At 41.8% G+C, this 25,118-nt stretch overlaps 2 protein-coding genes across 2 annotated transcripts in view; one reads left to right on the forward strand and one right to left on the reverse strand.

Annotated features, from left to right (window-relative positions):
- Positions 1-25,118, forward strand: part of MTOR (mechanistic target of rapamycin kinase) — a 117,334-nt gene that overhangs the window by 27,242 nt on the left and 64,974 nt on the right. Inside the window, exons 20-28 of the mRNA XM_007491434.2 lie at positions 2,380-2,466; positions 4,366-4,533; positions 5,272-5,384; positions 5,636-5,798; positions 6,412-6,504; positions 7,189-7,335; positions 9,269-9,411; positions 11,200-11,362; positions 11,490-11,635. Of these exons, the coding sequence (XP_007491496.2) occupies positions 2,380-2,466; positions 4,366-4,533; positions 5,272-5,384; positions 5,636-5,798; positions 6,412-6,504; positions 7,189-7,335; positions 9,269-9,411; positions 11,200-11,362; positions 11,490-11,635 (1,223 nt within the window). The remainder of the gene's footprint in view (positions 1-2,379; positions 2,467-4,365; positions 4,534-5,271; positions 5,385-5,635; positions 5,799-6,411; positions 6,505-7,188; positions 7,336-9,268; positions 9,412-11,199; positions 11,363-11,489; positions 11,636-25,118) is intronic.
- ANGPTL7 (angiopoietin like 7) lies at positions 16,003-24,568 on the reverse strand. Its single transcript, XM_007491433.3, has 5 exons — positions 23,928-24,568; positions 19,804-19,904; positions 19,306-19,500; positions 18,572-18,770; positions 16,003-18,066 (listed from the first exon to the last, which is right to left on the reverse strand). The coding sequence occupies exons 1-5, from the start codon at positions 24,310-24,312 to the stop codon at positions 17,897-17,899; spliced, it is 1,050 nt and encodes a 349-aa protein (XP_007491495.1). The 5' UTR covers positions 24,313-24,568; the 3' UTR covers positions 16,003-17,896.

Below are 25,118 nucleotides of genomic sequence, written 5' to 3' on the forward strand. Positions count from 1 at the left end.
TGGTGCATGTGCCTGAATGTACCAGAAGGAGCTGCTCCCTTCCCCATCTCCACATGCACCTAAGGACATTTCTCCCATCACCTGCCTCTCTGTTCAGCAGCCCAATGGGAGAGCTTCCTCCCTCCCCTGACTCTGGGGTAAGGTTGGGGGGTGGGGTGGGCATAAGGATTGTCATTTGAGCACTCAGACTCTAAGGTCTCTGAAAGGTTTGCCATCACTGCCATAGGGGCTTTGGTTCAAATTTTGAAACCATTGCTGTTTGTCATCTTAGTTTGCTGGATGAGATCCAATGGCTCATCCTTTTGTCAAATTGAATCCATTAGGACAATGATCCAGGATTGTTGTTTTACCCTACTGTTGGTTTATGCAGCTAGAAAGCCTACTTGCTTCCAAGTGATATGACTGCTCTCTTCCAGCTTTATTTTAACCTCAGAATACCTCCCTGCTTCGGCACCGCTCCAGGTGCCAGTGGTCAGGGCTCTGGGAAGGAGAGCATTCTAGCTACTAGTCCAGGTAAATCCATCACATTCTCTCCAGATGGAGTCAAATGCATAATATCCCTAAACTCTATTTTTAAAGAGTTGAAAGTATCAGGCATGTGTCAGATGGAGGGTTTTATTCCAGCTGAGGAAATGACTTGGAAAGAAAAGGTCGAATTTTTCACATAGGAGTTGGCCACTCATCAAACTTTCCCACTGCTCAGCTCTCCCTTGAGGCAAGAGGGAAAATTTCTTTCTTGTGGATAGTTCCCTCAGCATGCTTGTCCTGCTCCAAGCCCCAGAGTACTTTGTTTTTTAATTCTAAGAGATTTTATTTTCTCATTTACATGTAATAATAATTTTCAACATGTTTTCCAAAATTATAAGGTCCAAACTATCCCTCCTTCCAGAGTACTTTTTTTCTCTCCCAAATATTAATTTTTCAGATGACAGAAACTAGTAAAGCTAAGAGAGAAGAGAATAAGGGGACTATCCAGGCCATTCAAGTGTGATGCAATTGCCTGGTAGTAATGTTAATGTTGCCACTCCTCCACAAATCAGGCAACTTGGAGATTTCCTTCATCAGAACCTAGCTATGCCCTCTGAGAGGAGTTGGGCAGCTCTTTTCCTTCCAGTGATCACTTGGTTTTCTCTGACTTCCTTACCCAAACTGATGCTTTGGTGTTCCTTTACCTAAAGTCTATCATCCTCACTATGTGGAGGAAACTTAATTGGAGAATACTTAGATTAGAAGTCTTGGTTTCTCCCTCCTCATTGGTCATGGCATGTTATCTGTCTGAAGCTCTTGAGGAAGAAGATTCCTGGAAGATTGGAATTAGACCATTGAATCAGAATCCTGGAACCTCCAACCCAAGCTTGAGCTGTCAGGAGCTGTCCTGAGGCATTTGTTACATTTTGGCTTCAGGAAGCAGACATGCATCATTCAGGCATTCAGTTTGCCCAAACTCTCTTGGAATTCATTTCTGTTTCCTGCCAGTGCCCTTTCTCGAGGCTTCCACCTTCCATCAGGTTAATTAGCCTTATAAGAAATCAGTGTTCCTTAGATATCTCTCATTCCATTTTCAAAAGTGAAACTAGCTAGATAGGCTTGTGATCTGAGAACGGCTCATGACAATAAACTAGTGAAGCTACTATGAAGATAGTTCCCAAGGGCTTGGGAAGGTGACCCCTCCACAACACTGTCTCAGATTGGAATCAGTTTATGGTTCTCACAGCACTGCTATATACAGGATTATAGGATCTCTTTTATGCTTAGAGCATTCCCTGGGACTTGGGAGAGCATTTGCCCTTCCCATTTTATAAATGCAAATGAGCTCAGTATCTGGAAAATATAGAAGCTTGCCCGAGATCACAGATCCAGAGAGTGGAGTAGCCTAGCCTGGAGCCCAGATCCACCAGGCTAGGGCATTTCTCATTCCATCGCCCTCCTCAGCCCTACTATTGACTTGATGCTGATGATAGGGAGCATTACCAGCCTAGGTAGAGCCACTTTTTTTTTCCTTTCTCCCAACACTTTACTTGTCATAACACTTATACTATCTCTGGAAGACATAAATTAGTTGTATTTTTTCTTTTCTTTCTTTTTTTTTTAGGGAATCCCAAACTTCCCCACAAACATATTGATGACATTCACAATAAAAATTGTCTAAGCAGAGAAGATGTTTTTACTGAGATAATAAAAGCAAAGTTTGCCCCAAATAAACAACCTCCATATCATATAGAGCTGTCTATTTACCAAATTGGAAAGATGGTAAATTAGGGTTGAATGAAAAGAACAGGTATCTGTGTTCTATGAAAAACCTTTCCCTTCCCTTCCCCTCCCCAGGTTTAAGTCATTAATGAGCCATCTTTGGGCTGAACACTAACTTCTCCTTTTCAGTTCCTCTTCCAGCAGTTAGGGATGCTGGTGTCCTTTGTGAGGAGCCACATCAGACCTTACATGGATGAGATTGTCACCCTCATGAGGGTGAGTAAAGCTGACTGTATATCCTTTCAACTTGGCCACAGGTGGCGAATCCAGAGGGGACTCAGAATTTGTTCCTGAACTGTTATCATCGAAAAGCTTCCCCAAAAGCCCCAGGGGACAGTTGATCCAAAACACATTCAGCTGGGTTTAGAATGGTAATGTTGTCCCTGAAACCAGTGTCCAGGATTGAATCTGTGGGTAAAATAGCCACCAGCAGGAAAAGGACTTAATGGCTTATCTAATACCTAACAGAGCTGGCAGCTCTAACACTGAGGCAGTGTCAGGCTGGGGGCTTGAACATAGGCCAGTAGGATGAACCATCTCAGTCACACCAAAGTGGTAGATTGTTAGGAACTGAGGAGGAAGAGGAGGCAATGGACATTTCAGCCAGCTCCTTTCAAGAATGGAAATGCTGGAGGGAGAGAAAGGGGTCATTTGCCAACTTGGTTATTGTTAACCTGGTTCATAGCATGGAGGAAACTATTGCCAGAGTGACTTCCCATTGACTTCAGTGCCATTCTTTGTGCGTATAGTGGTGCAGAGGCTTCCTTCCCTTCTTTTCTACCATGTAATTTAAATGTCTTTGGGGAAGGTTACCTTGAGAGTTGTTCAGCCCTGAAAACACCAGGAGATTGTCTTCTGGCCTCTGAGACCACAGCTTTATAGTTGGCTTAGGAGGAGCTTCAGAGCTAAAAGGAAAGTTGCTGGTTTTAACTACCAGGCTTAGCACCATTAACTCTTTAAGTAATCAAGAATGGTGTGGCTCCCTCTGCCCCAGGGCAGCTCTCTCACAAGGAGTACCTCTAGAACTCTGAGGAGCCTGGTGGGCTATATCAAAAAAGCAGAAGCATTCTCAGGGGTCTGTGGCTGAGGTTATCTTTCACTTATTTATTCATCCACAGCTTTGAAGCCAGGACTGTGTGTGAGGGGGGGGCCACACCTGCAAACTGTCACTCAGGGTAGTGCACATACAACAGGGACCCCATTCTTTGGGTTCTGCATCCAGAGCATTTAATGAGCTCCCCCTGGATGGAGAAAAGAAGTCCTCTTTGTGTGTAATAATCCAGCTAGCGTCTGGCGGCGGCAGCAGTGGCCAACCTGGCGCCTCAGGCAGAGCTGGGAGTTGATGGACTTTCTTGATGGCAGACAGAAGTAAAATGTTATCCCATAAGTCATGGTGGCTGTGAATCATTGTTGTAATTCCCAGTGACTGAAGAATGATGCCTTCTGTGGGCTGCACTCACCTTCTAGGACTGAGCTTTTTTCCCCACGGCACTTTTTTTTTTTAATGAAGAGAAGAAAATGTTACTAGGGCCTTCTGACTTGGTTTTTGCCTTATTAATTTTTGATCTCTTCGTAACAAGAACTTAATTTCCATAGTGCCTTTAATATAAGCTGCTAAAAATGCCTTTGTTTACAGCCAACCTCAATTATTCAGGGCCCAAGAGAACTTGCCATCTGCTTTGTCATGATTAGTAGACAGTAACATTACTTCTATCATCATATATTGTCATTGGGAGGTTTGGTGGAAAGGGATGAGCTTAAAATACGAGTTTTTTATTTGGCCACACAGAAGATGTCAGCCTTGGGTTGAGTGAAAAGTGTTACCATCCTCTCCCCCTTCCAGTCCCTCTTTGCTCTGTTAATTCTGTTGATCCTTCCTGCATTGATGCCTGGCAGTCATTCCATTGACTTTACAATCAGCTAGCTAAAGCTCTTAATGATACCCCTACAACCTTTCTGTGATTGGGAGGGAACTTCTCTCAGACATGTCCAGGCTCACATCCATTGTGGGGAACAGAAAAGTCCCTTTTGCTTGGCCTACCCACAAGTGAAACTGGGAAGACTTTGTGCTGGGTATTCCTCACTTGAACATCCCTCCTTTCTATATCCCCATAGGAATTCTGGGTTATGAACAGCTCAATCCAGAGCACAATCATCCTTCTTATCGAGCAGATTGTGGTGGCTCTTGGGGGTGAATTCAAACTCTACCTGCCCCAGCTGATTCCTCACATGCTTCGGCTCTTTATGCATGACAGCAGCCCTGGACGCACTGTCTCCATCAAGGTGGGTACCCAGGGGTTTTAGAGGAGGACTTTACACTGTACAAAGGCCCAAAGTTCCCTTTAAAGCCTCAAGAGAAAGCCACTGCCATGGGCAGAAATGGATATAGGGAATAAGAGGCTGCATGATGGGCAAAGAAAGTTGGCCTCAGAGTCAGGAGGGCCCAGGATCAAAGGTCCCAGCCAGGTGACCCCAGTGAGGCTTTCCACCTCCCAAAGGCTCAGGGATCCCTTTGGTGACATTTGGTGCATAGATTTGTTTCAGTGGAGGGAACTTCCATATTAGGAATTCTCGGAACTAATGAAATCACAAGACTTTATCCAAATAATAAAGATTGAGTGAATAGAGGCCTACATATAAGTGTAAAGTGAATGTCTAGAGTTGGAGTTAAGAGGAAGGTGCTGTGGAACAAACAGCATTCCATATGGGACTCCACAGCCAGGGAGAGAGTTGCCAATGCTATTAATTAACCTTGGGGCACAGGGTCATCCATGGCAAGTGCCTTTTTGTCTCTGACTGGCACACACCTATCTAACAGTCCCTTCCTTCTGCCTGGCTGGCATATGCTCAGGGAATGCAATGTGTACATTAATTTAAGGAAATGTAAAGAATTAGAAAAACTTGTTCATCTGTTTCAAAGGCACCTAATAGGACTCATTTACAAGATTATCTCCTAGTACCACTCCCTCTTCCGATCATTGAGGCTTGGTTAGTGACCATCCTTTTGTTTCCCTCTCCCAGCTGTTGAACGCAATCCAGCTATTTGGGGCCAACCTGGATGACTACCTGCATCTGCTCTTGCCTCCGATTGTGAAGCTCTTTGATGCCCCTGATGCTCCCTTAGCAGCTCGCAAGTAAGCAGCTGCCCTTTGGCTCTAACAGTCAACAGATAAAGCTTTACATTTTCTTCTAAGTTCTCAAGCTACTGAGAATATTTTGTGGTGTTATTTTAGCTTCCATTCTGTAGACTGAAATGCTCCAGGTCATTAAATCCGAACTCTCCCTTTCCCCCTGGAATCAATGTTAAGTCTATTTCATCCAGAATGCCCTGATCTGAGGAGGAAGCCCAGGCTCTCAGACACTTCTCCCTTTGATTTGATTTCAGGGCAGCCTTGGAGACTGTTGATCGCTTGACTGAGTCTCTGGATTTCACTGACTATGCATCCCGAATCATCCACCCTATTGTACGGACACTGGACCTGAGCCCAGAGCTGCGTTCCACAGCCATGGACACTTTGTCTTCACTTGTCTTCCAGCTGGGGAAGAAGGTAGTGAAGAATTTTGGGGAAGGCCAGATTGTTGAGTTCTAGGCTGAGTCTCTCTCAATTTGATTTAATATAATAAAAATTGTTCATATTATATTTTGTAATATTCTCAATCTCATTTAGTCATAAATTCTTTCCTTTTCCATAAATCTGCAGGTAAACTCTTCTTTGTTCCCCTAATTTACTTATAATATCACTCTTTACATTTAAATCATATATCCATTTTGACCTCAGTTTGAGAAGACTTTTATCTTTAATAGGATAAGGTCATCAAGAGAGGGTGAAGGGGGACAGCTAGGTGGCTCTTCTCCCTTGAAACCAATACTTAATATCTATTCTAAGAAAGTAAAGATTTTTTTTAAAAAGAAAGACAATCTTTAAGATCCTTTCCAAAAATCATACGGTCCTATGATATTTCCCCATTTTTATCAGTCAGCCTTCAAGCATGAGCCAATAAAAACTATTGAGGTTTTGTTGTTTTTTTTTCTTTCAGTTCTTTTGTTAGTATTTAGGGATTTCTCTCCCCCCTGCCCTGAATTCTACAGATACAACTATTAGAACCAACTATGGTCATGATTTAGTTGTGTTTTCTGAACTTTTCTTTCTTCTCTTTTAGTACCAGATTTTTATACCAATGGTGAATAAAGTCCTGGTGAGACACCGAATTAACCATCAACGTTATGACATGCTCATTTGTAGGATTGTCAAGGTGAGATTTATTCTTCATCTTCGTTTCTAAATCCTCAAAATTTTTCTCTCTTAGTCATTTTTTTTTAGGGTCTTGGCTACAAGTACTAAATGTAACTTAGTTAGCTCTGTCTTTTTTACCTCTTCCATCATTTTCCAGTTTTACTTTATCTTCATTGTCTTGATTGGCTTGGGTGGCTGACTGGACCAGTCTACATGGTTTAATGCTAGAATTCATTTCCTCTTCACCATCACCTGATAGAATCCTGGGCTTCCTTCAAGACCCAGCTCAAGTGCTATCTCTTACAAAGGGCATCCCTGTTGCTGGTGCCCTCTCTCCTGGAAATAATTTTGTATATATTTCATATTTATTTGTTTGCATGCGTATTGTTCCATGCACCTCTCCACTCCAAGGAATATAAGCCTTTCAAGAGCAGACACATTTTTCTTTTGTTTTTCTATTCCTGTGCCTGAAACATAATAGATATCTAATAATCCCTTGTCAAATAAATGAATACTACTAATGAATGACTCTGTTTGTATAGAATTCTGGCTTTGAATGTCCATTAGCCTATTGCAAATATCGAATGGGATTTTCCAGAGGGGGAAGGAAATGGAAAGTGGCCCATCTGAGTTAAAGGATAATTGATGTTTTAGGAAAGTCTAGCAATGTTACCAGCCATCTGTCTGCATCTCTGCTTTATAGGGCTATACATTAGCTGACGAAGAGGAAGACCCTTTAATTTATCAACATCGGATGATGAGGAGCAGCCAGGGGGATGCCTTAGCCAGCGGGCCAGTGGAAACAGGACCCATGAAGAAGCTGCATGTGAGCACCATCAATCTGCAGAAGGTGAGTCCAAGGAGCAGAGAGCTGAACTAAGGAGGCCTAGTGCCTGGAATTAGAACTGCTGGAAACTGCCTCAGGGCACATCTAGGGAATTAAAAGTTTGTAGTCAGAGGACCCATCTGTCTCTGTTCCCAATTTGGGACTATAAGTCTTTTCATCTAAAGGGGGAAATTGAGAAATGTGGAAAGATCTTGGTTCAAATAACATCCCCACCATCAGAGCTGGGACAGAGGAGCACTTTGTGGCAAATATCATCCTTGTTCTTCAAATGAATAGAATAAGAAGTTGACTTGGCCCTAAAATTAGGGCCAGGGCTGGTAAAGTGCTCTTTAGATCCTTGTAGATAGAGAATTTGGAGCCTTGCCTGAAAGAACTTCAGAAGTGATTGAGCCTAGATTTATAGTTGGGAAAACTGAGGCCAGGAAAGTGCTGAGGATTTGCCTAGATGTCCTAGCTCCATAATTGTAGAACTTGAGCCCAACCTCAACTCAGCTAACTCTCAGACTATTGTTCTTTCTTTTTTAACACCTTATATTACCTCTAAGTGTCTTTTCCACTTAAGACAAGGCAACTTCAAAGGAGTCATTGTGGAATCTGAATATAAACCCATGTTTATTGGCCTAACTAAAAAAAAGAAAAAAATGTATATTGGTTCCAAGGCAGAATAGCAGTAAAGGCTAGGAAATGGGGTTTAAGTGACTTGCCTAGGGCCACACAACTAGGAATTCTGTGGCTAGATTTGAACCCAGGACCTTGCATCTCTAGGCCTGGCTCTCATTCCACTGAGCCATCCAGCTGCTCCCCTATGTTAAGTTAAGTACCAAGTTGTTCATTTCAGCAGTTTGCATTTGTCACTGGCACCTTCACTGATGGGGGTTTTAGAAGCATATAAACTAACTCTCTTTTATTCTTATAAATTTGACAAAGTTCTCTATATATTATAGATTTGAGACCTCTATCTAAAAAACTTTTTAAAAAATTTCCCACTTTTACTTCCTTCTACTCTTGACTACACTAGTTTTTATTTGTATAGAAACTTTTAATATGATTATAATTATCCATTTTACATCTCACAATATTCTCCCTCGTTAAGTCATAAATTCCTATCCTATCCCTAAATCTGATAGATAATATGTTCCCTATTTTTCTGATACCCTTCTATCGCCTTTTATGTCTAGGTTATGTACCCATTTTTGATCCTATCTTAGTAAGTGGTATAAGTTATTGGTCTGTACCTAGTTTCCACTAAACCACTTTCTAATTGTCCCAGTAGATTTTACCGAATAGTGAGTTTTTATCCCAATAGCCTAGAACTACATTTTTGTCAAATGCCAAACTATTATAATCTTTTACTACTGTTTGTGATGTCTCTTCTGTTCTACTGATCTACCTTTCTGTTTCTTAGCCTGTACCGAAGAGTTTTTAATGATTATTCTTTATAATACAGTTTAAAATCTGATACTGTTAGACCGCCTTCCTTTACTTTTTTTTCATTAATTCACTTGAGATTCTTTTTTTTTTTAAAGGTTCACTTATTTATTTATTTATTTTGACAATTACATGTAATAACAAATTTCTGATTCGGTTTTCTGAAGTTATATGATCCAAATTGTTTCCCTCCCTTCTTCCACCCTCTCTGAACTGATAAGCAATTCGATCTGGGTTATATATATATTATCATGCAACAGATTTCCATGTTTTTCATTTTGGCAAATTAATAATCTTATAAAACTAAAACCCCAAAATATATACCCAGAGAAACAACACTTGATATTCTTGATCTTTTGTTCTTCCAAATGAATTTTATTACTTTTTTGAAATAAAATAATTTTTTGGTAACTTAATTGGGATGGTATTATATATTGGGTAGAATTGTCATAAATTAGGACATATTTGATGTTATAATAACTTAATGCCACCAACTGTGGCATTTTAGGCCTGGGGAGCAGCCAGGAGGGTTTCCAAGGATGACTGGCTGGAATGGCTAAGGCGACTGAGCTTGGAATTACTAAAGGACTCCTCCTCTCCATCACTTCGCTCCTGCTGGGCCCTGGCTCAGGCCTACAACCCTATGGCAAGGTAAGACAGGCATGTAAGGTAGACTCCTCAGCCTTGATAAAGTTAAGGAGAATGTGGAAAGAACTTTTGAAGCCTTTGAGATCAGGAAGCAGGCTCTCTCTGGACTCCGAATTTATATACAAAATTCCAGAGAGCTTATTTTCATGGTCAGCTTTCTTCACCATGAAAATAAGTCAGTGGCAAGAAAAGGAATATTCAAGATTTTTTTATACCAGTGGAGCAAGTACATAGAAGACAAATAGACTCACCTGAGAATAGGAAAATCAGAGGTTTTAGTCTTACCACTGGGCAGCAATTAAAATCCTCCTATTAGCCAGAAGCATGGAGCAATAATGTTGCATCCCATACTCAACTGGGCCAGAATTGCCTGCTTATCAAGGGCTTCTGTGCCTTCTATCTTGTTAGGAACCCTAGCTAATCAGATCCCCAAGGAGTTTGAAATTGGTTTCTTGCTACTGAATGTTGACTTTGTTTTTTCTCTATGTGTTTCTGAGGCTTAAAAAATAATTGCTGAGCTTTCTTTGGGTCTGTTATGTAAGCTTTTCATGTACTAGCTCATGTACCATACTGCCTTGCAGCTCCCAGTATCTTCTAAGTACCTCTGGCCTAGCTCCCATTACAGACTTTTGATTCAGAAAAGCTTATTTCCCTTAATTGATTCTCCATCATCTGATTTCATTTTCACATGAATGTTTTCATTGGATTTCCCTACTACCCCTTCTTGCCCTCCCCATCCTTCTTTGTAGAATTCAAAATTATTTTGAGTTACCAAGTCTTTCAGAATTACTCAAACTGTCCCTCTTTGATCGCTTACTGATCATTGGAAAAGGGATATAGGTAATCACAGTGGCTACAGAAAAAGCATTTTGGAAACACTTCCTACTTTGGAAATCACTTCCCCCCCCCCCCCCCCCAATCTGTTGGGATTAAAGGATGAATGGAGGAAGCAGGAACTCAAGAGCCATCCAGGGGATAGATGTGGTATTAGTTTTAAATAGATCGGTCTTTGAAATGAAGTTCTGTAATTGTTAAGGCCTCCTAAGGAGCTGCCAGTCATTGGAGAGAGTCTTGGTAATCCTCTTGAATCCTGTGGGTTTGGATTTGATTCTAATATCTCATGGTTCTTGGGTTCTGGCTGCAATTTTGCTTGGAACTATCCAAAAGTTCTGCCTTTGTTTTTAAAATCAACAGCAGCTGCTGTGTCTCATTTCCTGATCCCTAGAATTTGAGAATTGATGGGCTAACATTGAGGTCCTTCTAGGCCCTTTGAGGATTCTGTGAATTTCCTCTGAAGACTACAACCTATATGCCAGAAACTCTTTTCTCCCCTCTCTTCATTGGTTCAATATGATAATAATCAAGAAATATCTCTCAAGACCCTGGGCAAGTCACTTAACCCCCATTGCCTAGCCCTTACCACTCTTCTGCCTTGGAATCAATACACAGTACTGATTCTAAGATGGAAGGTATGGGTTTAAAAAAAAGAAAGAAAGAAATATCTCTGAAGAGAAATCCTCATCACCCGTTCACCATGCACATGCATCATCCTTGTTTCCAGGCAGTCACATTGCCTGTGCTACCTTCTATCAGGGATACCAAGAGTATATCCCAGTTGTGTGACCCTGGGCAAGATACTTGACCCCCATTGCTTAGCCCTTACTATTCTTCTGCCTTGGAGCCAATACACAGTATTGACTCCAAGATGGAAGGTAAGGGTTTAAAATAATAAAAATAAATAAATAAATAAAATGTGACTGATTTTTTTGATGCCTTTTTCTCTGTCTACAGGGACCTTTTTAATGCAGCATTTGTATCTTGCTGGTCTGAGCTGAATGAAGACCAGCAAGATGAGCTAATCAGAAGCATTGAGCTGGCCCTTACATCCCAGGACATTGCTGAAGTCACACAAACCCTCCTCAATTTGGCAGAATTCATGGAACACAGTGACAAGGTGAAGCCATCTTTTCTCATTGTACACACAGAGTGACAAGGACCCAGCTGGTGGAGAGGGCCACCCAGTTAGTCCTTAACCTTACCCACCATCTTTCTGATGCTCTGTGGTCTCATCTTTCTTCTAGGGCCCTCTGCCACTCAGAGATGACAATGGCATCGTCCTTCTGGGGGAGAGAGCTGCTAAGTGCCGTGCATATGCCAAGGCATTACACTACAAGGAGCTAGAGTTCCAGAAGGGCCCCAGCCCTGCCATTCTCGAGTCTCTCATCAGGTAGGCCATTAGCCTGCCCTTTTGGATTTCTCTTTTGTCTTCCCTCACTGCCCTGATGCCAGTTCATTCAAGTAATTTTAGGGTTTTTGACACACTACAGGATCTAGCCAATATATTTGTGCCCAGGAAAATTGCAGATGGCACTAACCAGTATTCCCACAAACTTGTCATTTTGGGTCTACTCCACACCTGTGCTCCCATTGTTTTCAATCCTGTGCTTGCAGACTGTTGAAATGTATCTGGAAGCAATTACAAGCCCATCACAGAAAGGATGGGCAAGGGGGACTCCATGTGTTGCTGATTGTGTGAGAATCTAGGGCATAAAAATTGTTCCTGGCCCCAGAGGTAGAGCCAAGATAGGGTGTTTCAGCTCAGTGCAGAAAGAGCGGCTGTGACAATATGCACCATTGTAGTACCACTGTCAGGGATACTCCTTGAATGATTGGGTTCTGTTTGCATTTTTTAGGTTCGCTCATATGGGTTCCTGAATCCTGTGACATTTGAGTTTGAATTCTGAGAATGTTTAATCATGTCTCTGATGTGGCTTCCACCTCCTCTTATAAGATGCCCCTAGGCCTTCTGTCTTTGAAAAGCCAAGGTGGCATCATAAATCCCTTAGTGTGGTGAGACTGCCCTGTAACAAGCGGACAGTGGCAAAAGAAAGGTTCTCTACTCCTGAGCGTTCTCAGAGGGTGTTAGTCTTCAGAGACCAAATTCTCTTTATTTAAATGCCAACTCTCATTTCCTTACAGATAATTTTAGTTGAGAGAAAACAATACCCAGCTAATAATAACTTCCTCCATCACAACTAGGAGCACCTGGTGTGCTAGGGTGGGTTATGATGTGATGTGTCATTCACTTAGATAGTTGATTATTCTGCTATTGGCTATGCTTTTGGGTTTAGAGAATGGACTTTTAAGAGGGGTCAGGATGGAGAGAGGTTAGAGAAAATGGGAATTAAAGCTGGTTTCTGCCCCAAAGAAGTTGTTTTGTGGAGTCTCCCAGTACTTCATGAGGAACAGATTTTCCAAGAGTCATCACGTATGAGATGATACATCCTTGTTTCAAAGTAATATGTGAAAGGAATATAAAACATGACTCTTCTTTCTCATTCTTCTGCCCAAGCAGCCAAGAGGCTTATTCTTCCCCACACAGTGTATTTGAAGCTAGGCAATCTTAGTGGCCACATGTACAAATCTTAGTATTGGTTCCTAGGCTAGGTTACATCCAACTTCCACATCATTGCCACTGGCATTATCCCCTTACCTCACAAGGCAGGTCTACCTCCTCATCTGCCTGGCATCCTTAGAGCCTTTCTATCTTCCTTCCAGGAAATCAGTAACATATTATTGATATAGATACAGGCTTCTAGCAGGAAAGGGTGGTCTGAGTGCTGAATGGAAAGAGCTTTAAGAGGTCATTAAGGCAATCCTCCTGTTTCTCAGGCCAAATATAATAGAATGGAAATTCTCATGTTTGGGGACAAAATTCCTTGCAGAGGAGTCTTGACCTGTTCTTGCTATGATTGTTTAAGCCTCTTGTTCTTGTCTGGAGATGGCCACTTACCTTCAGTTTGACTTGCCTTAAACTAGTCTCCTGCATAGTCTAGTCTTTCGGCTTTTCCCCTCTTCAGCCTATGACAGTTCTTAGTGTTGCTTGTTTTGTATAAGTCACACTGGCTTGGCAGAATTCCTTTCCATTAGAGTTAGCAGCATGACCCAACAGGACAAGCAAAATTTGAAATGCAACCCCTAGGCTGGAGTTAACGCTGAGACCTGTGAGGCTTAAAATAAAGAAATATAAACCAGTTAAAGTCATTTTGACCAGAGGAATTGCACTCCAGAGAAAATTTAGTTAATTTTCCATTTGGTAAATATTTATTAATCACCTCTTATGTGCAAAGTAGAGAAAAGCAGCTGCATTGAGCATGAACTTTTAGAGAGCAGGCTGCTGTCGTGCCTTGGCTTTGGATCTACAGCATTTTGTACAATACTTGGCATGTAGTAGGTATTTCATATATGTTGGAATTGAATTGACCATTGGGCAAATGAAAAAGGATAGCTCTTAAGAATGGAATCATTTGTTTATTTCAAATGGGGTCTGGAGCTCCTGCCTCTTTCTACACTGGGGAACAATATTGTGCCCTCCCACATGGTGTACTTGACAATTCAGCATCAGATGTCAGTCAAGACAAACACCCAGACAGGAAGCCAGGCCAAAGTCAGCAACTGAAGGCTCGAAAAGAGTGCACTGGGGGAAATTGCTTCTCTTTTATGGAGGAATCACCTTTACTATCCTGCCTAGTCTAGACATATGTGTGTGTGTGGTGGCAACCAATCCCCTCTCACACATTTCTAAGAAGAGAATTGGTTGGCCAGATATGGTGGTACATACCAATTGCCCCTGTCAGCAGGGAGGTGGAGGCTGATGGATAACTCAAGCACAAGGGTTCTGAGCTGAAGCGGGACTACCATGAATCAGGTGCCTGTACTAAGTCTGGCATCATGTGGTGGTGTGCCCCCTGGGAACAGGGAAGCCACCAGGGCCCCTTGGAGGGAGAAGCCAGCACAGGTCAGAAACAATCACTTCCAGGTTGGGATCATGCCAGGAGGGGCTGCTGCCTTTCTAGCCAGGGTGAGATAGAGAAGTCTCAAAAAGATTAGAAAGTAACAATTAAAGGTAGCTGGTCAGAAGAAAATATTTTAAATACCTTTGGAACAAGCTCCAAGGGACCTTCTTGCCTGTGAAGTAGCTGCTCCTAAAGGTCCAGACCCATTGTAGGCTATGGGATTGGAAACATTTTTCTAATTTTCCAATAAAGTGCTTTCCCCTCCCCTTCCAAGAGAAGCTTCCCCCCAAATATATAAGCAAACCAGATGGGCCATCTTGACCTTGCTCTGGGTCTGGTGAGGTATAGAAAAGATAGAAGAGAGATCATGCCCATTAAGGTCCAAGGATTCTAAGCAATAGAGTTCATTCTTTCTCTCCTCTTCTTCCTTCCCTGTCTTTTGTCTATTTCTCTCATAGTGTTGGTCTGGTTATTGAGTCTCTCTGTTGGCCAGAGTCTAATGATTGGGTTTAGAAGTTTTCTTTTAGAGTGTCTGTTTCCCCAAGAGGCCATTCCTTTTTGCTCTCTTTATTTGCCTCAATTCCCAGTAACCCACTGATATCTCAGTTTGACTCCATGCCTTTTCTATCAGAGGATCAAAGTTGGTTCTCTCTGATTTCCAAAGGATAGTACATTGCAGGCCTGTAAATAGATAATATTAAGCAAACATTGGATTCCTTGAGGCCGGTTTATTAGAAGCAGGGCTGACCATGTTTAAGAAGGAAGGATGACTTCCCAAAAGAAGCAGGGGCTGATACAGCCTTCTCACTCTTGACATGATTTTATTCACTTAATTTTTTATAATCTTTATCTTCCATCTTTGGAATGATGTATGATAATGAGTATAATTTCTAAGGCAGAAGAGCAGTAAGGGCTAGCCAGAGATGGCAAACCTTTTAGAGCCTGAGTACCCAAACTGCAGCTCTCACACCTCAGGTGAACCATGCCTTCCTGCCCCCCTCCTTACCCCAGACAGGAGTGAGGAAGCACTCTCATTGGGCTGCTACACAGAGGGATGAGTCATATGAGAAATAACCCTCAGGAGCAGGGGAAGGGAGCAGCCCCCTCTAGCACACATGTTCACCAACACAGAGCTAGGCAATGGAGGTTAAGTGACTTGCCCAGGGTCACAATGGTAGGAATTGTCAGAGGGCAGATTTGAACCGAAGTCTTCCCAACTCTGCACCTGACTTTCTATCCATATAGTCATCTAGCTACCCTGAACTAAAAGAATAAACTAAAAAAAAGAACTCTTCCCCTCCATACCTTAACTTTCTCATGTGCTCAAAAAAGGTGCTTATTTATTTGCAATGCATTTTAAGACAAGGTGGTGAAAGATATACAGCATTGTGAGCATAGGCCAGCAGTAGGCATTGAAACAATATTTAGGGGCACCAACAGTTTTTGTCATCTGCTACCCACGGTACTCTTATTATCATCGCTGGTCTTTCCGTGCTTTCTGTTTCTTGGGTTTCTTTGAATACTAGATAGTACTTAACTATCTTGACCCTTTTTCTAAGTGGCAGCAGTCCTGACCCAGACTTTACAGGCTGTGTGACCCCAGAGAAGGGACATAACCTCTCTCAGCTTCTGTTTTTTTCAATTGTAAAACTATAAAATAGTGATGACATCCCAGGGATGTCAAGTGTTACCTGTTGTTGTTAATTGTAGTTCAAGCCTCTGATTTTTCCAGAAAACTTTATGCCATGCTATACTGAAAACACACTGGACAGATAAAGATTAGAAATTTAAAGTTATGTGGATTTAAAAGTTTATTGCAGAGACAGAAAAAATATTGAAACATTAAACATTTCAAACACAAAATGAAGTTTTTACAAAGTCAGGTGCCTATATACAGAATGAGCCATGATGCCATCCTTCTCCATCCTTCAGCTACTATTATTAGAGTCAGGCCCCCATTTGATCCCTTTTCTTACAAAATGAACAAAGATAGATATATTAACTATTAACATTTTTAGGTAATGAGTCTGTTTTCTGAAGAGATCTGAGTTCACTCTTTGGATCCCCCATCTAAGAAAATAAAATATACTGTGATTTCAACCTGTTAATTGCTTAGCATTGTTTCCAAGCCAGTAACATTTAAATTAAAAACAAAGATCACATCCAAGAACCAAACTTGCTATTTACAAATGACTTAAGTACAGTGAATTAACTTAAGCTTTCTTTCTCCCTCCAATATCAAGGTTCCATAATTCTCATTGGCTTGTAACCATGGTGGTTATTTTTAATGATATTGTCCTTTTTGTCAGCTCCACTGCAGTGTGAAGTCCTAAATCAAAACAATATGTTCTCCCAAGTTTGTGTGCACATGCATGTGTGCATGCTTTTAAAAATACTTTTAAAATGACAGTTTTGAGGTAAAGATAGAAAAATTATGGCATTATGGAACATTTAACTGTTTGGGGTTCTCGTAGAACTTTAAAAATCTGTCTACTTCCTTCTCTCCCCAGAGCTCTTCCTATCTTTTTGCTTTAGTATAATTGTGATATGAAATGATAAAATAGTTGCTCAGCTTTCCAATTTTTCTTGGGATTTTTGTAGACTTAAGTGATAGCCTGGGAACTTTGGACAAGTTACATAATCTCTCATGGCCTTAGTTTCCTAACTACCTGGAAAAAGGGCCTCAGACTAGAACCAGAATTTCAGAACTGGAAGTTTCTAGATAATTTCTAAGATCCCTTCTAATTTTAAAGTTCTCTGACTATAATTCTTGCTACTTAGTTTTAAAGAATGAGAATAGATCTTTCTGTATTAAATGTCTGGGCTCAGATTGCTTGGATATCCATTGGACTATGGTGAAATTCCTTGCCAGCATCCTGTGTACCTTTGTGCAATTCTTTGATTCCCACTTAGTCTTATGAGAGCTTCTAATAATGACTTATGCATCTTCTCTCCAGTTCTTACTTGGAATCACTCTATGTACCTCATTCTTTTTTGTACTCTACTATGACTGAGGGCAGGAAGGTGAGATGCTGAGACACTCTGATAGAAAGGTCCAATTCCCTGGAGTTTTCTCTGAGCAACTAAGACATAGGGTTGCTCACTTTCAACAGAACTATTACTCTGTTAAAGAATCTCTGAGTCCAAAAGCAATTTCATTGGGTTTTGAAATAGAAACTCTTTGCCATCCTCACCTTATCCCCAACCTTGGTATCTCTCCTGAGATCTGAAATAATACAGTTCATTTTTGCAAGAGATTTGTTTTCTGTCTTCACTTAATCATGGCCCTGGAGAAAGCATAAGGTACTAACTCCTGATGATTTTCTCCTGAAACATAAATCATGAAGGACAAGAGTAACCACAGGATACCTTTGAAGCGGCTGCTGGTTCAGAAGGCCCAGGCTAAACTAAGCCAGTTTTGACCCAATGAGAAGAATGCCCTAAGAGTTTTAAATGCCTCTCCCTACCTGCTGTCCCTCCCAATGCTGGGACTGATCTTGTTAATGTTATGCTGGTCTCTGGCTGAGCCTAACAAACTTGTACTTTTCTAGATGAAATGAGTGATTTCATTGGTGCTTGATTACAAGGTGATTTCCCATCCCTACCCCTACTCTACTACCTTATTGATGCCCCACCCCAGCCTTATTTGTCTCTTAGAACTTCTGTATCCCTCTTATAGTACAAGCTACTTTTTAGGGTACAAAGTCTTCAGGGCGGATCTTCATCTCCACCTTCCTGAGGGAGTAGCTAGAGCCATGCCAGCCATACCAGGTGATGCCATCTGGGTGCTGATTATGCTCGCCATGGCGATAATAAATCCCATTAAGGTTGGAGTCTGTGCAGCAATTATACCAGTATCCACCTGTTAGAAGAAAGGAGATAAATTCTAATAAATTCATGACACTTATTCAAGAGGACATCCAAATGATCTCTCTCTCTTCTCTCCCTCTCCCCCCTCTCTCTCCCTTTCCCTCTCTCCATTCCCCTTCCCCCCCTCTCTGTTTCTGTCTCTCTCTCTGTTTCTGTCTCTCTCTCTCTCTCTCTCTGTTTCTGTCTGTCTGTCTCCCTCTCCCTTTCCCTCTCCCTCTCCCTCTCCCTCCCTCCCTCCCAGGTTGTAAAGGAGTTTGTATTGTAAGAACTTTTAAGGTCCCTTCCAGTTTTGATGCTTCAAGTGCCTAAGTGTATTGAGGTTAGATGACATATGATACTGGTAATATGAAATGTTAATTTTGAATAGCAATAAGGATAGCCTATAACAAAAACACTAAATCCAAATGTCAGTTGTTCTGTGATATATTCCACTTTGTCTACTCAGCTAGAACCCCCTCCCTTTCATCAAGGTTTGCTGCCCTCTTCTCCCCCTTTACCTTTTCTGAGTTGGACACAGTTGTCTAAGCACTTGTCATTGTCCTTGTCCTTGGTGCTGAAGGCTGTGTTGTTGTGATAAAGGAGAGCATCCCGTCCTGCATTGCCACTGTAGTTCCCCACAAAGAGACGGTAACTATTCAGTTCATTGCTCAAGGTGAAGTGACTATACTCAGCGAAGCGTACGTCACCTTCCCAGTCCTGGTAGAGAGAGGAAAGAGTCCTATTGAAGAAGCCTATTAGCAGCCATTTTTTAAGAGGTTAAGTGAAATCTTGGCATCGTTTCTTTTTTCTTAGGCATGTATTTTTTCTGACAGAGAATCTATGAAAACTTGGTTATCTCTCCTCCTTCCTTAACTGAAGTCAGGAAACCTGAGTTTTAAACCAGCTTTATTGCTGGATTTAGCATCTGACCTTGAGCTATCCTCTGTTCTCTGTTCTTCATTATCCTGTCTGTGGAATGTAGCTCATAATCCATTGTTGCTGTCTCTTGCTCAGGGCCATCATAAGGATGAATGTAAAAATGTAAACTACCATCTTGGAGGACTGGTCAGTACTGTGGCAATACATAGCTGATTTAGTCTTAAAGAAAGCCATTCCTTTAACCAAAATAAGCTCTTTCATAAAAATGAATAGAGCCCAGCCCCACTGACCAGGTGCCCTGCCTTCATCCTGGATCCCTGCTTTGGGTCCATTGGCCCTACTTCTTTCTCATAGAACCTGTTCTAACAATTACCTCCATTTCCACTCGGAGAGTAGTTGGGCGCCTGGACAGCCGGTAGATGTTTTCATTCCCCAGCCAGAAATCCCCGCGAATGTTGCCAAAACCCACTTTATATTGCTTCCAGTCACGGTGGAAAGAGACAAGACCACTCTTCCGTCTCTGGATAACAGTCCAGCCACCACCTGAAGTTGTCATGTCACAGAATACCTGCAGAAGACAGGGTGGGCCAGACTTAGATTGGTTGTCTAGTTGGCATATATTCATGCACAAAAAATGTGTGATTCATGTTAGGAGCTCTGCTATGTAAAGATCTGTAGGTCTTTCAGAATGCCCCCCCCCCCAATTACATTTTGGGAGCAGCTACAGAATATTATGTTAGCTCTGTTTTGTTCTTCCTATTGGATTTTTTCCATTTCCCTCTCTGAGGCTGTGAATAATGTCTGCTATCTCTGTTGAGGTGGGAGCTTAGGAGGAATAAGAATGTTGGTAATGTGCTTCAAGAGACCTCACCTCCAGCTCAGGGCTTCCCAGGAACTCATCAGCAGGGAGCTTATACACTCCAGAGATGCGGTAATTCTTCTGGTAGAGTGAGGAACAATCATAGACAGCATCTGTTTGAAAGTGGAGCAGAAACCACTGGGGTGAGCATCTCAACACAAAGTGCTTCCTTATTCTGTGACTTAGTTTACAACAAAGGAAATCACATTGTCATTATTAAGTGAAAAGTTTTAAAATTGACTGGAGCACGATCTTGTGCAGGTGAAGAGGCAGCTGTAGGGAAGTGAAGAGTGAATTGATCTTAGCCCCAGGTACACCTGATTTTACATTTCCCTTCTGACATCTGGGGTAAGTCACTTTATCCCCCATCTGTACTAGACAGTTAAGATTGTGAGTTGCACAGACGATGCTAAGTTACTTTGCTAGATGGAACTTCCTAGTTGTTCATGAAATAAGACCAGCCCCTACCCCTATCCCTATATTGGTGGTTGAGATAAAAAAGATTTTGCCTTGGCTAGATTATCAATAGACCCTCAGACAAGTAATTTGAAACCTTCAGAAGCAGATTCCTGGCTGTCAAAATAGAGTAGGTCACAGAGGCAACTGTTACATAACAAATTCTCCCACTAAACAGAGCTTAGGATGCAGCCAGCAAGCTTTATTTTTCTCCTGCTGGTGCCTGCCTCAAAACTATGCATACACTGTAGATTTGCTTCTAGTTGTGGCCAAAGCAGGCAGATTTCTTGATTTTACACAAGGTTTTTCTTTTATCCCCTTGTCCACCCCTCCCCCCAACACATTTAACGTATTTGGATTAGAAGTATATCTTTTCAGTGCTAACACAGACTTTAAAATGCCAAACCTCTCCTATTAGATTTTCAAGTGTTCTAAACACCAAGTGGAAAATTTCTCCCCAGTGAATTCAGTATCAAATTAAATGGAGAAGCACTGAGATGCATCTCTTGTTTATAAAACAGGGTGCATCCTTGACTAGCTAAGAGGAAAAGGTGTCTCAATGGAATGAACCATCCTCTGTGATCAGGAATGGCCTGTGTCCTACATCATCTGCCCTCTCTGTAGAGGGTAACAGCTAATGCAAACCAAGGCCATAATTACTGGAGATGGATTTCACGCTCTTTTAAAATCTAATCTCTCAGCCACTTAATACCCTAATTTCTCTTGCATCTTTAATAATGCCAGGCTCTTAGGCCACAATGAAAACATCTTCAGGTTAACTCTTTGAGATCCATTCTGGCAATATTATTTATAATGTGAAAACCTTAGTGCATTGGCTAGATTGACCTCCTCTGGTCTGGACGAAAAAGATTTTTAACTGCCCTTGAGAGTACTGCTCACCTTGATACACTTACTCTTGTATCACTGCCCCCACTGCTGTGTTGGTCAGAGCTGAGAGCATCATGGGCAGGACAGTGGTCCCTGAGAAGAACCTGGAACCCCATGGACCCTTTTGATGCAGTGGGTCTCATTCTGTTGACTCTACAGAACCCAAAGCATGGAGGTGGTTAAGAGGGCAGATAATGATGAGTATGTGCACAGTGCTTCATATTTTGCAAAGTGTTTTTACATAAATTATCTCAATCTACTTGGCTTCCTTGCAGAACATATGGGCATGTTGTATAAGAAGGTGGCTCTCTCAGTGAATCTCTTTCCACTAGCCCAGGAATTGATAATGATGAAATAAAACAAGAAATATAGGGGCAAGAAATATAGCAGAATAGTAAATGAGGTGGATTCTCAAGGAAACTGACACTTTACATCTTTCCCCTAAATGGCAAGATGTCCCTCTTAGTGTTTTTATAATTACCAAACTAGCCTAGTGGGAGTCCTGTGGGTTTGTTAGGCTTTGGCAGCCCCTTTCCCCAAAAGGGACTTTTTCCACTGCCCCCAGAAGGAGTCCCCAGACCCTTCCAGCTTTGACAGTAAGTACTTCCTGTGTGGTGGGGCAGTAGTTACTAAGTACTGCAGATACAGAGAAAGGCAAAAATGTAGTCTTTGCCTTTGAGGCACTCACAGTTAAAATGGGGAAGATAGAGGGCAGCTGTGTGGCTCAAGGGATTGAGAGTCAGGCCTAAAGATGAGAGGTCCTGGATTCAAATATGGCCTCAGACACTTCCCATTTGTGTGACCCTGGACAAGTCACTTAACCCCCATTGCCTAGCCCTTTCTACTCTTCTGCCTTGGAACCAATACACAGTATTGATTCTAAGATGGAAGATAGGGCTTTTAAAAAATGTTTTTAAATAAAATAAAATGGGAGAGATAACACCCAAGTACAAGCACAAACAAGATGTAGAGAGTAGGCAGAAGGCAATTTCAGAAGAAATGGCACTTGGGGGTAGGGGTGGTGATGTCTGGAAAAGACCCCCTGCTATTGATGGGATTTTTCTCTTGGTGATTCCAGAGAAGGTACAATTGGTGATTGGTGTGGCACCTTCTCTGGGTAGCTTATTTTTCTGTGACATGGCTAGCAGAATGAGTTGTTTTTGTTTTTCTTAAACCCTTATTTTCCATCTTAGAATCTATACTAAGTATCAGTTCCAAAGCAAAAGAGTGGTAAAGGCTAGGCAGTGAGGGTTAAGGGACTTGGCTAGGGACATACAGATAGGAAATATCTGAGGTCAGATTAGAATCCAGGACTTTTCATCTCCAAGCCTGAATTTTTATCTACTAAATCACCTAGCTTTCCCCTAGCAGAGTGAGTCTCAAGGGAGTAGAAAGGAAGAAGATCTAATGAATGTGGTATTGTCAGAATCCTCCTGCTAACCTGGCTTCATTTTACCAGCAGCATTGGTACTTACTTTCCCATAAAATGACCTGAAGATACATAGGCAATTGGAAAGAGGAGTTTAGGGTATAGATGCTTGGAAATAGTTTTTTGCATGTTAGCCTGTTTTTGAAAGTTTGCAAAATTCTTCCATGTTAATACTTTCTTGAGCCAAATTTAAACCAATGAACCTTTAGAGTTAGCCTCCTGTTGCAAAGTTGTTTCTTTGCTCTTTGGTCCATAATGAACAAAATTCTTTTATTAAAAAAAGAAAGATAGGACACTCAAAAGCACCCTTATCAACTTGCAAATACAGTCTACTAACAGCCAATTCTAACTAATACCTTTGAATTGATATTCACTTAGGCTGAGCCAAACAGAAACTGTCAGTCATTTTTGTTTGATTATCTAAAACCCCGCTATGCAACTAAAGACCCTAGTCTTTGTTGCATGAAAGTGATTCTTGTTTCTCTAAGACATTTACAGAAGAGTTCAGGTTTTGGCAGGAACTAAACTGGAAAGATCAATGTAACTAAAATTGGAGACTGATTATCAAGGATTTGGCAAGTGGTTAATGGATTATTTCTGATGCAGCAATTCTTTTAGACCATCTCATAGGTTTTAGAGTGTGCAGACTTCATTGGGAGGTGAGGATGGAGGGGTGTCCCCTTCCCCAACAAAATCAGACCCACTCAAATCCTCCCCTAACCCTTTGCTCATTTTGTTTGTGGGTAAACTTAGGGAAGAGACAGGAATAGGAGAGAGGGGAGTCTTTTTAGTGCTGGTACATTCTGAATTCAGAGACTAACTAAAAAAACTTTGGCTCTCTTTGATTGGCCACATGCCAGTCAAAGTGGATCTACAGGAAAACAGAAGGCCATGGATCTCCACCAGCAGATAATTACTTCCTCACTACAATAAGTATTAGAGACCTAAAATAAGAATTTTCAGAGAAACTTTGCTTCCAGGACAGCAAATGACTAAGTTTGGGTATTGCCGGTTTCTTTATGGAGATCAAGTCCATTTGTAAGAAAGTGGCCAGGACCCATGTTCTCTTACTGACTTGCTGTGTGACTTTGGTTCCATCCCCTCACTTCTCAATATAGAGAAAGCCATCATGTTTGCATCTTTCTGTCTTGCAGTAATGTGAGGATGAGGGGAATTACGCAGGTACTGGGAATTTTTAAAAGAAAGTAGAAAAGCAAGAGACTTATCCAAGCCCCCATATAGAAGTGCCTATTCCCCAATGAGCACTGGCTTCTGCTCATTCAGGGGATCTAGAGTTCCTTGAGGGAAGCAAGGAATCCCTCAGCTAATTAGAGGATGAGAGAAGGGGCAGCTTTCTCCTTACCTGCTGAGGTCTGGGTGACTGTCTGGGCTGCCTGGAGCTGCATCATGTCAATCTGGTTATTCAGTTGTGAGAACTTGCTCTCAGCTTCCGTGAGACGTGTGGCCATCTGCTTGGTGTGGCTTTCTAGCTCCATTACCTGCATTACCACATTGACCCAGTCGCTCTCCTGCTTTTTGCTCAAGACCTCTAGCAAACTAGTCAGATTGGCAATCTGGGCCTTCAGTCCCTTCGATTCCTCGCAGCACGTAGCAGCCTTGAGTTGGGCAGGTGTCTTGCGCTTTGGGGGCTTTTCTGGTGATGCAGGGTGACTGGTGAAGGTAAGGGTGAAGATGAGGAGCCAGACCAGAGAACAGAGAGTTATGGTTGGCATTTTGTCAGAGGACATTCCTTTCTTGTGTGGGTTTGGGATTCTCAAGAGCAAACTATTGAAGATTACTAAGAACTATAGCAAATTCGAGCCTTAAATTTGCTCAGTCTCTTTTTCTCACTGCTGTCTTTAGCCTCCAATGATCTTTCTTTTCTCTTCCCTCCAAAGTTTGAATTCCTACGGGTGAAACCTAGTTTAGGTATTCCTTAATCCTCCTTCTAAAGCCTTTCATTCACTACAGACCCAGCTTCTTAAATATATTTGCTTCCCATACCTCCGCCCTCACTGTGGCCCTGGTGCTAGCCCCTCCCACCTCTTCTGGGAGGATCAGGTGCCTATGAGTGGAGTCATACAAACTTGGGCCAGGGGAAGGGGGAGGAGGGAGGAGGGAAAAAAAGAGACTAGAGTCTGATTTCTCTTGCCGGAACAATCTCTGGGCTGAAAGGGGACTGGAAATTAGTGAGTTTCCAGTTAGCTTAGTCTTTTGGATTGTGACCCTGCCAGGACTGGCTGTTCTGTATTAGAGAACAGGCTGGAGTCAGAAGAGGGTCTAGATCTAGCTCTAAAAATTATATAAGGTGGGGACACAGGAGATCCAATGCAGAATGAGGAATCCCTATTCATCTAGGAAGTCCTATGAATGTAATTCATGCTATGTTAACTAGAATTATTACTCTTTTCATTACATTTTGACAGAGCACTGAATGCTTTTTTAACTAGATTGGTTATTCCTTTTTTTGATCATCACTCATCATTCAGTAAAATCCCTGCCCTACCTGGATCTTAACACTGAATTATGCCTTCTTAAACATTTCTCAGCTGCC

Source organism: Monodelphis domestica, chromosome 4 (assembly GCF_027887165.1).
Source record: "Monodelphis domestica isolate mMonDom1 chromosome 4, mMonDom1.pri, whole genome shotgun sequence".
Taxonomy (NCBI): Eukaryota; Metazoa; Chordata; class Mammalia; order Didelphimorphia; family Didelphidae; genus Monodelphis; species Monodelphis domestica.